Source organism: Fulmarus glacialis, unplaced genomic scaffold (genome assembly GCF_000690835.1).
Source record: "Fulmarus glacialis isolate BGI_N327 unplaced genomic scaffold, ASM69083v1 scaffold12084, whole genome shotgun sequence".
Taxonomy (NCBI): Eukaryota; Metazoa; Chordata; class Aves; order Procellariiformes; family Procellariidae; genus Fulmarus; species Fulmarus glacialis.
The window spans coordinates 35703-47329 of NW_009207442.1; the positions used below are offsets into that span (position 1 = coordinate 35703).

The 11627-nt window shown below is 35.8% G+C and overlaps 1 protein-coding gene across 1 annotated transcript in view; it reads left to right on the forward strand.

Moving 5' to 3' along the window:
• The window catches only part of LOC104075563 (matrix metalloproteinase-16), a 54014-nt gene that overhangs the window by 27461 nt on the left and 14926 nt on the right, over positions 1-11627 (forward strand). The window contains exon 3 of the mRNA XM_009576106.1: positions 3241-3379. Within this exon, the coding sequence (XP_009574401.1) occupies positions 3241-3379 (139 nt within the window). The remainder of the gene's footprint in view (positions 1-3240; positions 3380-11627) is intronic.

Genomic DNA, 11627 nt, shown 5'->3' on the forward strand with positions numbered 1-11627 from the left:
GCATTATTTCTTGTTGAAAGCTTATGGTTACATAGTATTGACATTACCATATATATATTTAAAAATTCTTGGGGCTATGCTGCATGAATCAAACATTCCAGCTTTGCCATAGTTGTATTATTGTGAAGATTTTAATTGTGTTATAGCAAGGCAAATTATTGGTTTGCTAAGGAAAAATAATCTCACTATTATGCTGCAAATCGCTGATATTAAATATGAAATACACAATCTGACATACAACTCAATACCAAATCTGCAGAATATAATTTTATTGGTCTTGTTATCAAAATGAGTTAATACAAATATATTCCACAAATCACTAAGACTGAAACATAACTTATTCTCAAGAAAGAGCGTGTTCGTTGACTTGTTGATTTTACGGGTTTTGTTGCACTATGAAATCTGTGTTTGTTACAGAGTCAGCTTCTTTCAGGAATGCATGTTTAGTCTCTTTACTGAGGTCATTCTACTGACACTTTGATATTATACCAGAAATTACCATGATGGCATGGTACCAGCCAATCAGCAGTGCAGTACTGCCCAAACTAAAATGACTGCTTGCTACTTCGGCCGCATCTATCTTAACACTTGGAAGTTTGTGAACTATTGAATATAGCCATGACTATTTAAAGTTTGGACAGTTTTTGTTTTGTGCTTTTATCTAAAAAAAAAAAAAAAAAAAGTCAATGGAATTGATTGAATATTTAACAATGTAGTTTAAGTCTGATCAAAAGAAGGTTATTCCTGTCATTAGAACTACAGAAATCCTTCCCTTGTAACACGTTAATGTGATTTGCAAGATCTGCTTTGGTGTACTAGCTGAAAGTTGAGATTCATTAGCCAATCTAGAATGTGATAAGGTTTGTCTATAGCACTGATGTCCAGACTTCCTGGAGTATGTGCATTGTATTGGGAAACTCCTGAAAGCCTGAACATTTCTTTTACGATCTTTTTTTCAATAAAGTGATTACGTGTGTATTTATGTCCTTTTGTATACAACTGAGTAGTCAGCCTTTGTTCAGCTTTAAATATCTTGCTTATTTTGTACCCAGAACTTGATCGATGTCCTTGTGAGCTGGTGGACATTTTATGAGAGGCGGCTATGCTCCTTCCTGCAACTAAACATTGTTTTCTGAGATTTGCTTTTGCAACCAAATTCAGACAAATAAAAAGGGTTATCTCTATCTTGGAGTGAAGAAAGACAAGATTGGAATATTCCATTTTACTGAAGATAGTAACAGATGTCACAAAGACAGCAGTTTTAAATCACTTGCTACTTGTTTTTCCTTTCTTTAAACTTTAATAACTGATCTCTGAGACACTGCCTGGCTTTTGAAGGTTTTATAGGAATTTGGGGAGGACAAAGAACTGTTTGGCCTATTGAGACTTACCATTACATCATTCCTCCCTAAGTCATTCCTAGATTGATGATGCCTAAAAAATCTGACCTGAAAATCCATTTCAAGCATTTATTACTGTTTCAATGAAAAAGTACTTCCAAATGTCTGCTTTGAAGATATTGCCCCTAATTTTAATTTTTCAAAGCCCTCTTGTCTTGTCTATATGCTATAATAAAAAATAGCACAGGTTGACATTATCTGTTCCAGCATTCAGAACACATGCTTCAGTTAGGCCTTCCTAAATACTTGTATCTCTAAATTGTATTCCTACACTTTTGCCAGTTCTCTTACTGGAATTTAGTCAATTAATCCTAAAAAATTGTTTTGCTGACCTATAATACATCTTACAATAAAAAAAAAAAAACAAACAATGGAAGCCTAAAATAGGAATCTAATGAGATGAGAATAGTGCAACTGTGTTACACTAGCACTGAAATAGCTAGACATGAAAAAATGTGAGGGATTTTAGCAGTATTATTTCCAGACAATTGCAACTTTTCAATATAATATTTTTCAGGTTGTGTAAGCTATTTGAACTTTTTTTAATACTAAAGTTCTCAGAAATCTGGCACTCAAAACAACTCTTTCAATTTTAGACTCATTTATGCACATGATTAAGGTGTATTTTCAGATATATGTTGAGCTGTTTTGTATTTGTATGGCTAATACTTTTTGTGAAGATTTTTAAATTGTTGAGTCATTGGAAAGATGAACAGTTAAAGAGAGCTGTGATCTCAGGTTTGGAAATATGATGAATACAGTTCATCATAAGCCTGCTCCTGCAAAGTCTTAATCTTCTCTCTAAGCTGTTCCCATAAAAGCGCAGATCTCTTTTGCTTGGCAAGTTGACCTGTACAGAAAGAAGGCTGAACTGCCATGTAAAACAGATATCTGACAGAATAGCACTTTCTTTATCATTTAAGGGGTTTTGTTTTATATAATATTAATGCTGTAAAAATGTGCAAATGTATGTAAAAAGTTAAATATTTGCTTACCCCATCCTTCATCTCTAAATATTGGATGAACTGGAACTGTTGTTGTTATAAGAGCTGAAGAGGTACAATATCATCTTTATCAACACCCACCTAATGTGTCAGGTACTCATTTCTCAACTTCAACACTCCTCATTCCTCAACAATGCAACTTCCGTATGACTCTCACTTAAAGCAATAGCATATCCCACAGGGGGAAGCCATTTTAAATGGCAACAAGCTGAGAGAGATTTACCAGGACACTGGATTTAACACCTATAACTGGCTGTAATATTAACCGTTCTATTTAATATTACACGGAAAGACTGTAAATCTTCACTACATTAAAGTTGTCATCAAACTGTAGTTCTTAACGGTCTGATGTAATAATGTTACAGCTATATCTATCAACTTTTCACTGTTAGCAGCCACTGCAAAAAAATGGGTTGCAGAATTAGTTGATCTTCAAAGCCTGTCTGTAGTCCCATTATTTTGGGCTTACACATATGCATACGGTTCGGTCTAAAAGCACTTCTAGTCAGTTCACAAATTTTAAGTTGGGCCCCCTTATAGGATGATGTTGAGAAAGTTACGTCATCTCATACAGCACGCTGCGTGTTCTGCTGAAGGCTGTCTATACCAAACACACAGTTCACATGGGTAGCTTATTCCCACTTCAGGGAACAACTAGTTTTGACACATTTGTAATGTTTGGATGTGACATGAATGCAAATACAAATATGGTTATGCAAATAGTGAAAGGTCATGCTCTAAAAATGCCAGGATAGGCTGTTCAGTATTTTCAAGACAGCAACTGAACACATATAAATGCCTCAAAGCATAGTAAGTGACGTATATTTGGTTTCCAGGATCAGTGGTTTTGGCGAGTCAGAAACAACAGGGTGATGGATGGATACCCCATGCAGATTACCTACTTCTGGAGGGGACTGCCTCCCAGCATTGATGCAGTTTATGAAAACAGTGAGGGGAATTTTGTCTTCTTTAAAGGTAAGAAAAGAAGAAAAGTAAGATTTTGTGTAATACTTTTAGCTGTGATGATTTCTTGCTTATTTTTACTAATGATTTGTAAATCATATTGCAAATTGGTAGCTAAATGAAGAGTATATGAGTTATGTTTTCTCGTTTTGGCAACTACAGCTTTAATTTATGATTACCCTTCAGAGTATCAGATCATTTACTCTTACATATTCAGTAAAAATTTGGAAATTTAAATAAGAGATGTAGCAATGCAGTGATCTACTATGAAATCCTTTTTGAAAAATGTGGATTAGGAAGCAAGAATGAACACGGTTCCATATTTTTTTTTGTGTGGTTCTCTTTGCTCTTCTTCCTTTTTACAAATGAAATTTGCATATATTTAAATGGCATCTGTGCTACATATATGTCACTGTACTGCACTGTACTTATTTCATCTGAGAACTGTGATGTTAGGAGTTTCAGGTGGGAAAATAAATATCTTTTTCATAGATGTGCATTTAGTATTTCTAAAGAAGCATAAACTCCAGAAAATATATTGTATGGATTGAATTTTTGCTAATCATTCTTTTCAAAGTTTCACTCCAGGCATCAGCTATTCTTCAAAATTAAAGTTCTTGAACATGCATCAAATTTAGATTTAATGAGAAAATTACCCTATATGTTAAATAAATACCCATTTAGGAACAAAAGAGTGGAAACCATCTAAAGTATGTTTTATAAGATAATAATTTGGGAGAAGAAAGAAGAAATTGAATAGATATGTAAAAAAATATTCAGCTATTTAGTGTTGTGAGTGATTCACTTGTTAACTCATTACAAAAAAGTAGAATTTTTTTTTAAGTTGTTATATCAAAAATGAATTCATTTTTACAAGTGGAATTATTATCAGGGAGATAAAAATAATATTCATTCACTATGGAAATATTATCATCTTGGGAATGCTAAATGGAAAATGTTTAATAACATGCAGAAACACTGCATAACAGTACAATGAGGATGAAGTTTATGTTTTACTAATAGGGAAATTGTATTTTTTGTGTCAATCATAAGGAAAATTACATTCCATATAGTACATTTTGTATTTACATGACTTCAATAGAGCATATGTTTTACTTCTGCTGCCATAAAATAAACTTCATGTCATAAACTCTGGGAAGATGGTAAGATCGGGAATCATGATCAAGGTACCTCTAAATCTCCATCCCTCTGCTTGATTTTTGGGTCCATGGGACACGGGAGGATACAAATATTATTCTATAGATACTCCTTTGCTCATCACTGCTACGTAAAGCAAAGGCACTACGCTGTGCATTCCAGACCTCTACCTTGATAATGCTGGCATCCATTACCAGAGCTTCAGACAGAAATGATCAAGCTTAGTCTTATACCTGCTTTCTTTTCCTTCCCAGTGACCTCAAAATATGTTTTATCATTATTTAACCCTTCATCCAATGCTGACTGACTCCTATCAGGTCTTAGAGGAATGGGTTGATTCAGTAGTCTGTAGGTTATAGATAACAAAAAACAGAAGGAGGAGAGGAACTTCTTTATTTTCTACCTGGGAAATTAAATAATCAGGATTAATTAAAACAAGCAGAAGCAGTAGGATTGTGCTCTTAGAAGTCAGAATATTGTGTTCTTTTCCTTCCTCATCATCACCAGCTTACGCTCTCTGATTTCAGACCAGCTAGTTTTGTGCTTTCTAGTTGATATCATACTTGGGTTTTCTGTTGCAGGTATTTTTCCACCTGCTTTCTTTTCCTTCCATTATTTTTCTAGTGATATTTTTATTGTCCCTTTTTTTGCCAAGGTCAAAAGTCCTCATATTTCCTTGTGTGATTTTTTTTTAATTTTTGCTTCTCTGCCACTTCCTCTTCATGATTTCCAATATCTACCTGATGGTGTTTGTCTATCAGTGTAACTCATGGTTTTTCATTGCAACAGAATCAATAGGTTCAGCTGAGTCTTTTGTATGTGTGTCCTTGAAAATTCCTGTTAATCAAGGATATCAGCTGCCTTGTGGAACACGATTGCAGAAGTCGATATAAATAGACTGTAGGTAACAATCATTGCCTTGTTTCTTCTGTTCCATCACAAAATTTCTTCCTGGGAAAAGAGTATATGTCTTCCTCCCAAAGGTGCTAGAAATAGACAAGTTGATTGTTGCTAAGATGGTGAGCAAGTAGAACATGTTATCCAGGTAGTGTGCTTTACCAATCTAAAACTGGTCAAACCGAGTAAGTTCTAGAAGGAGCTTTAAATCTCAAGTCTTGCATACAGATGTGTTTACAAAACACATATCTAAGCCAACATTTATGTCCATTATTCAGGGAAAAAAGATAAAAGATGGAGTGAGTACCATCACAAAGCTTGGACCAGAATAATGTCACTATGCGCTCCTCTTAGAAAACATTTTCCAGATAACTTCATTTTAAGACTGGTCAGTTCTTCACGGCAGAAAAGTATGGTGTTTGAGTGAAGACAGCATTTACTTGCAGATTTTTAAATACAGTCTCCAAAACTTCTTCTCAAGGTATCCATAACATCCAACGTCCTGTAAGGTATAGAGTCTTGAATCTCTGGTGTGTGCTGGAGAAACAGGTCAGTGTGTAAATATCCTTCCTTCAGAACAGCCACTGCTTCTTCTGCAGATGCTCAAAGCAAGGTTCCAGGCATACCTTCCATCTCCATTGCTCCTTTCACTCACTTTGGAGGCTTTTTTACTAGTGTGAAACAGGGCCTCCTGTGACTGTTGGCCGTTTTTTCACACCTGCTTTCATACTTGTGGAGCAAGCACTCTCTGAGGAAGGTGAAGAAAGGAGTAAGTCAGTTTACTTATCTGCGATTGCTAGTGAGTGATTGCCACCTTGCTTCTCCTTACATGCCTACACTGTCATAAGTTCAGGACAACAAATATTCTGTTAGGCCAGTGACATTTTTAAGATGCACTCAGGATAAACCTTGTGAACCATCCTGGATTGAAACGTTCTGTTTCCCTCTTTAGAAATCCACAAATCTCCTTTATTTTCAATAATATATGCTCTATTTGGTTTGTTTCAATCTTTGTCTTTCAGGGCAGCAAACACCAAATTTGAAACATTTGATTTAAATTATAAACCAGGTTTAGATCTTTATTACTTTTTTTTATTAACCTTAGATTTTTCCTCCCTTTGTGTATACAGTTGGATTAATGATATTAGTAGACTTCTTTACAGTAGTAGAAATATAAATTAACGAAGGTATAAAAGTATTTAAAAATTAACATTTTTTTAAAATGGGAGCTATGTTGTAAAATATGAGCCATATGCAAATGATATCAGATGGCAGCTCAGGACGGAACATTTATTTATGAACCTTTGAAATGTCTTTATAGCTGATGTTTTTGCTATGAGAAATGTGCTAATAAAATCTATCTGTATATTTACACCTATTTGACATTACTCTCCTGAGAATACTTGAGGAGCCTGTGAGATCATGAATAATGTCCTAGATGTGTATAGAAAATCAAGCTGAATCAAGTTCAAGACTATTGGATCAAGTTTCTTCTTTGGTTTTGAAATTTCATTGGTTTTGATTTTTTTTTAATTTTACCATTTTAACTTTTATTTCTTTCTTTTTCTTTTTTTTTTTTTTTTTTTTTTTTTTGCACTAACATTTATTTACACAAAGAAAAACAATTGTAAAAATTCAGTAGCGTGCTTGTAGTGCAAAGTGATGCTTGCTCATTTCAGGTAGCTTAAGATACTTGGCCTGCCTCCTTGTGCCTCATAATGCTCATAAAGTACATAGCAATCTGGTGGATGGCTGCTTATAAAAAGCAGATGTTTACATTCTTGTTATTATTCACTGGTGGTGTCCATGCTGAATGATAATAAGAAGATGGCACCAGAACTATACTTTTTTCTTTTTTTTTTTTTAATAAGGAAATGTGAATAGTAAAATTTATTCTGTGTACCTGTGGGAATTTATACGGTGCTAAAAATGAAATTGTCAAGCCATCTGCACTGTTGAATGTTATGGTAAACCAAATGTAGCAATAAAAAGGCTGCTGTAAAACTCACACTGCCAGTGCCACCATCATAACTTTCAACTGCACTTATCCCACTGCTTGACAGTTTTATTTTGAAAAAATAGACTTACTATAGTGTCAGATCATGGAGCAGAGAAATGACAGAAACTTAATGTGGGAAACAGAGAATGAGAAAAAAGGAAGCATGAATACTAATTTGGGAATACTAGAAAGAAGACACTTGATCCTGGCTTGAAAGATTAAAATTAAGAGCAAGGGTAACTGGAGAAAAAAAATCACTTTAATTAGATGTTAAAATTTTAATTTATTTCAACTGAATATAATTCCTAAAAGTTTTGAGAATTTGTCTCATCACTGTAACGCTTACAGTGAGTATATGTTATATCCCACACAGGTCTTGCACTACACACATATAATTGCATATAACATGAACAAAAAATTTGGTTGCTGACAGCCCAGGAGCACAACTATTCAGCATTCTGATTCTATGAAGGTAGAACTACAGTTGCTAAAAACTGCATAATTGTTTGCAGTAGTCAGCAGGTAGTTAAATAGTCTGAAGGATATCTGGAATTAAATATTCAATATTTTAAGTGAAGCACAGCAATATAGATACCCTTTATTTCCAGTATTTTCTTCTAGAATGTCAAAGATAGATGTTGAGAGACTTCAAATAATTGCAGTCACAGTTCATCCTTCTCAATTGTTTCCCTACAGTGATGATATTTAACAAAGCATTATTGCAAAAAGTAAGACATTTTGACTTTTTTATCACTTGCTTCACTCTTAGCTTGTGACCTTACCTTCTGCTTGTTATTGTGTTAGATCTTACATTAGGGAATAAAAGCAGAGAGATGAAACATTCTGAAGGTTGGCCGGACTTCATGAAACATGTGGTGCTTTATTCTCTGTGAGAATAACAAACCCACTAACCAGACCTTAAAAAACAACTTTGTAAAATAAATACAGTGGTGATTTCTGCCAAGGGCATAGGTTAGGACTCTGAACAAGCATTAGCTATCTATAAGAAGGATCAAACTATAACTATTCTTGTTTTTATTTCCATTATAATCACAATTAATGAAGTGTATTGACTATTTACTAGTGGAAGTGGAATATGAGCTAAATGAAAGAATACTGACTTAAGCATTCATTTTTAATACATTTTAAGATACATAAATATAAGTTAGAAATAAAAGAGCTAATTCTCATCACAGTCAGGCATCTTTTGCACTGATTTTCAGCTTTAACTCCTCCTAATATTTGGTTCTGAGTTTGAAAGCTTCTCATTTTTTCTGACTTTTTGGAAATCCTCTGATCAACAGCCACCTACTTTTCTCCAGCTGAGGGACAGAAGCTAAACAGAAAAAAAAAAAAAAAACAACCCCCAAAACAACAAAACCAGCAACAAAACCACCTAAAAACCCCTGAAACAAACAAACAAACAAACAAACAAACAAAAAAGTGAAAACTGTCAGCCAGGTGGAACATTTGGATTTTTTATATACAGTCCTTCCCACAACAGTTGTAGCAGACTAAACATGTCTTCCAAAGTAAATGTTAAATACAATTCCCTCTAGTTAGAACCAATAGAAGTCTTGCCCACATATGTTAGAGCTCTCAATGCCCAACTCTCTCCATGAAATACAGTTAAATTTATCTTTTCTCTATTTACCCAGAAAGAATTTGCTTCTTAGTAAGAAATTATGTGAAGAAGAATTTAGTTTCTTAAGTCTTGTGTTCCCACATTTACACTTTCCTCTACTTCAGTATAACTGAATATGCAACAAATACCTGGCTCAGTGGTGCTGTCAATTATAATGGTGTGTGCTCAACCCTTGTTTATTTTGGTATGACCTGATCTTGTTAAGAGCTAAATTTGACTCATTGGGTATGGCTGGTAATGATCTATTCCTAACAATTGCTGTTACTTTCATTCCTTGTGAGGCACAGAGAAAGGTAATGGCATTACATACATCACAGCATATGTCTCTCAATGCTGTGCAACAGCTGTCATTTTGAATGATCTTCTGAAACAGAAATGAGCTGGCTCAGTATCATTCACTGGATGCCATCTGTTGTTCACACCATAAGTACCAACTAGTAAGGTCCGAAAAGCATGACTTTCTCTTATTGCTGCATTTGAAACTGCCATCACCATCTGAAGCCTTCTGTGTCCGGTCATGTGAATTGGCAAAAGGATAAACCACATGGGAGGAGGGAGGGTGAATGACTGAAGTTGCTCACCCCTGACATGATCAAACCCTATAAGTGAATTTTGTAAGGAATCTCAGTAAAGGTAAATGTCAGGTTAGCACAGACCTTAATCCCAGGTCAACATAGACCTCAGCTTTCCATGACTGTTCTTCATAGATCTGTGTCTCTTTTATTTTCAGTACTTCAAATGGCTCTGTACATATTCATTCTTTGAACCCTTTCTTCCTTCAACTGGCAGGGGGGAGAAGATGGATCTGTTGAGCAAACTGTAGTGTCTGTGCTTGGAAGTGGGTGACAAGCAGCTGTAAAGGAGCTGATAAAAAATTTACTCTGGAAACCCAGCATGGGAGGGAAGGAAACTGTATACCCTCTCCTAATTAAAACTGTGATAAAGTGAAAACATGCTTTAAATCACTACAATACAAACAGGGAGATTAAAAACACCTTCCCTGTAAACAAACATTTCATACTATTGAGGGATAGCTAAAATATAAAACCAACTGCAAAACAGCTCTACAGATTTTCCATCTTGGTGACTCTGGCATACACCTGATCCTAGATCTTTGGGGTAATATTACATTTCCTTATAAAATATTTATACAGCAGACTGCCTTAACCTCCTAAGTCTGTGGAACAGCCTGCCTAGCCTTACAGGTAAGTACAGTAGCTAATATGAACAGCCATGATTTTATCTCTTAGGATCTCTTTCCAAATATCATCATCATAAATAACAATGGATAGACCAAAGTGAAGTATCCAGTAGGCCAATCCAATATGGATCTTCATGGATCTTCTCTAGACCTTTCTGTGATGTAACTCAGAAGGGTCTACATGACATCGAAGAGTATCTTCTTCAGTGTTATTATTACTAAAAATAACAATGTTTTTTGGAAACACAGATGAAGGCAGTGTTTTGAAGAGAAAATGAATACATGGTTCCTACACAATGGAGCCTATAGTCTAGCTCAAAAAGAGTGTCCCTGTGGCCTAAATGACATAATGCAAAGAGAAGACAGGCCTCAAAGCAAGCTTTTCAGATAAGTACTAAAATGCAAATTATGCTCCATTTTCCCTATTTCTAGGGGGCATATGAGGATATTTATTCCCTTTTTTCAGCCAAAGTTGTCTGTTTGAAAGAGAAGTCTCTGCTGAAAAGACACAGGTGAGAAACATGTTTTGAAGAAGAATTAGAAGAAAGCAAAAATGTAAATAGGAGAAGACAGTTGCAAGAATAGGACAGGAGCCACAGTATGTTGAGAAGACCCTAGTAAAGAGTCTGGAAGACAGCACAATTATTGGGGAAAGTGTTAGACTAAAGGCTTAATATGAGATGATTAACGAGGTGAGACAATCGTGGAAGTGTTCAGTGAGGAAGAAAAGCTTAGCTAGGAAGCTAGAGCAAACTGAAGCTGGGAAACTGGAGTTGTGGGCTGGTGAGGTGTGGTGGGTTGACCCTGGCTGGATACCAGATTCCCACCAAAGCCACTCTATCACTCCCCCTCCTCAACTGGACAGGGTAGAGAAAATATAACGAAAGGCTCATAGGTCGAGATAAGGACAGGGAGAGATCACTCACCAATTATCATCACAGGCAAACCAGACTTGACTTGGGGAAATTAGTTTAATTTATTACCAAGCAAATCAGAGTAGGATAATGAGAAAAACCCACATATCTTAAAAACACCTTCCCCCCACCTCTCCCTTCTTCCCAGGCTCAACTTCACTCCCGATTTTCTCTATCTCCTCCCCATCAGTGGCGCAGGGGATGGGGAATGGGTGTTGCGGTCAGTTCATCACACGTTGTCTCTGCCGCTCCTTCCTCCTCGCTCTCTTCCCCTGCTCCAGTGTGGGGTCCCACTCATGGGAGACAGTTCTCCACAAACTTCTCTAATGTGAGTCGTTCCCACAGGCTACAGTTCTTCAACTGCTCCAGCGTGGGTCCTTTCCACAAGGTGCAGTCCTTAGGAACAGACTGCTCCAGCGTGGGTCCCCCACGGGGTCACAAGTCAT